At 60.4% G+C, this 1781-nt stretch overlaps 1 protein-coding gene across 1 annotated transcript; it reads right to left on the reverse strand.

The window, feature by feature from the left end:
• Positions 1-4: 4 nt before the first annotated feature.
• On the reverse strand, positions 5-1770 carry POU5F1 (POU class 5 homeobox 1; the record flags this gene model as incomplete). Its single annotated transcript, XM_010289592.1, has 4 exons — positions 5-166; positions 421-585; positions 1121-1251; positions 1653-1770. Coding segments are annotated over 4 exons (576 nt in total), but the record flags the coding sequence as incomplete, so codon positions are not given.
• Positions 1771-1781: the final 11 nt, after the last annotated feature.

The raw sequence follows: 1781 nt of genomic DNA on the forward strand, positions 1-1781 counted from the left end.
GGGGGGGGGGAGCCAGGCTGTAGCCCTGGGACGTCCCCGGGATGGGCAGGCCGGTGGGCACCAGGGACTGGTTCATGTCGTACATCACCCCCTCCACCTCGTTGCCGAAGGGCAGCAGCAGCCGTTTGCCTTTCTGACGCCGGTTGCAGAACCAGACCCGGACCACCTGCAAGGGAGGGGAGATGGGGAAGGGTGAGGGGGGCAACCCCAAGCGCTGTGCGGGTGACAGAGACCCTTCTGCTGGTGGCATCTCCACAGGACCCCAACCTGCCAGCACAGCACCCTCCTGGGGCTGGGCTCAGACAGTGGCCAGCCCCGGCCACTCTCTCACAGCTTCCAGTATCAAACTGGCGCAATGCGGATGCTCAGGAACCACAGCCATTTGTTTGGGCACCCACCCTGCAAACCCTCCCAACCTACGTCTTTGTCCAGGTTGAGGTCCTCGGCGATCTGGGAGATCTCCTGGGGACTGGGCTTCACGCACTTGCGAAAGAAGCTCTCCAGTGTCCCCTTCACGTTGGTCTCGATGCTGGTCCTGCGTTTTCTCTTCCGGGCTTGGGCCAACACTTGCTCTGCATTGCACATCTGGAGATGAGAGATCACACGCTTGGTCACAGGGCTAGCAATGTCCCCCCAGCCTCTGGACACATATGCGGCTGGCTGCAGAGGTCTGGGAGGGATGGGAGCAGGCTTTGTCCCTATGACTGCCCACCGAACGTCGCCCCACTGCAACTGGGGCCATTTGTAGTGTCCCAGTACTGCCTGTAGCTGGTGCAGGGGGGATAGACACATCTTCTTGCATCCCTCCAGGCTCCCCAGGGAGCAGCAAGCTGCATCTGCAGCTCATCTAATACTCCAGCAGGACCTGGCTGCTGAGACTGGAGCTGCCACAATTGTCACAAGGTGCCTGCAGGCGCATTTGGGCTCCCGCAGACTGACAGAAGGTGATACCCAGTGGTTCCTCCCACAACCGGACTGAAGCCATAACAGCAAGACGCTGCTATGGCACAAGATGCCAGCTGCTCCCCTCCTCTCTCCCAAAAAGCACACATAAAAGGGATGAGAAACTGCAGCTTGATGGCTCATAGGTGTGCGGCACCCCCGACTCCCGGCGCCGTACCTCTTGCATGTTGTCCGTGTTCTCCGCCTCATTGAGCCAACGCTGCAGCAGTGGTTTCAGCTTGCACATGTTCTTGAAGCTGAGCTGGAGCGCTTCGAAGCGGCAGATGGTGGTCTGGCTGAACATCTTCCCTGTGCAGGCAGGCATGGCATCACACACCGCTCCTGCCCCCATGCTGGGGGATCTCCCACCTCCAGCAGTCCCCCGGTATCCCCCTCCAGCATACTTGTCCCTTGGGATGGGGGATCAGGAAAGGCATTCTCCCTGCTGCTTCAGCAGGGATTTAAAGCACTGAGACACCCTTCAATAACCAGACCCCCTACAAAACCCCCCTGCCGCTATTTTAAACCAGTTCCTTGTTACCACACCTTTCCAGCATGAGCGAGTCCATGGCCAGAGCTCGGGAGCCCCAGGAGCCCCGGGGCTGGTGCTCACCGCCTCCTTTGCGGGTCGTTAAGGAGCAGAAATCTCCAAGGCCTCTCCTTCCCCCCCGGCTGTGGCAGGGGGACGAGGACCCTTACCGGACTCTTACCATAGAGGGTGCCCAGAGCCAGCCCCACGTCAGCCTGGGTGAAGCCCAGCATGATGCGCTTGTGCTTGAGGTCCTTGGCGAACTGCTCCAGCTCCTCCGAAGTTGGCGCATCCTGGCAGGGGCGGGGAT

The sequence above is a fragment of the Phaethon lepturus genome, unplaced genomic scaffold (genome assembly GCF_000687285.1).
Source record: "Phaethon lepturus isolate BGI_N335 unplaced genomic scaffold, ASM68728v1 scaffold24366, whole genome shotgun sequence".
NCBI lineage: Eukaryota > Metazoa > Chordata > Aves > Phaethontiformes > Phaethontidae > Phaethon > Phaethon lepturus.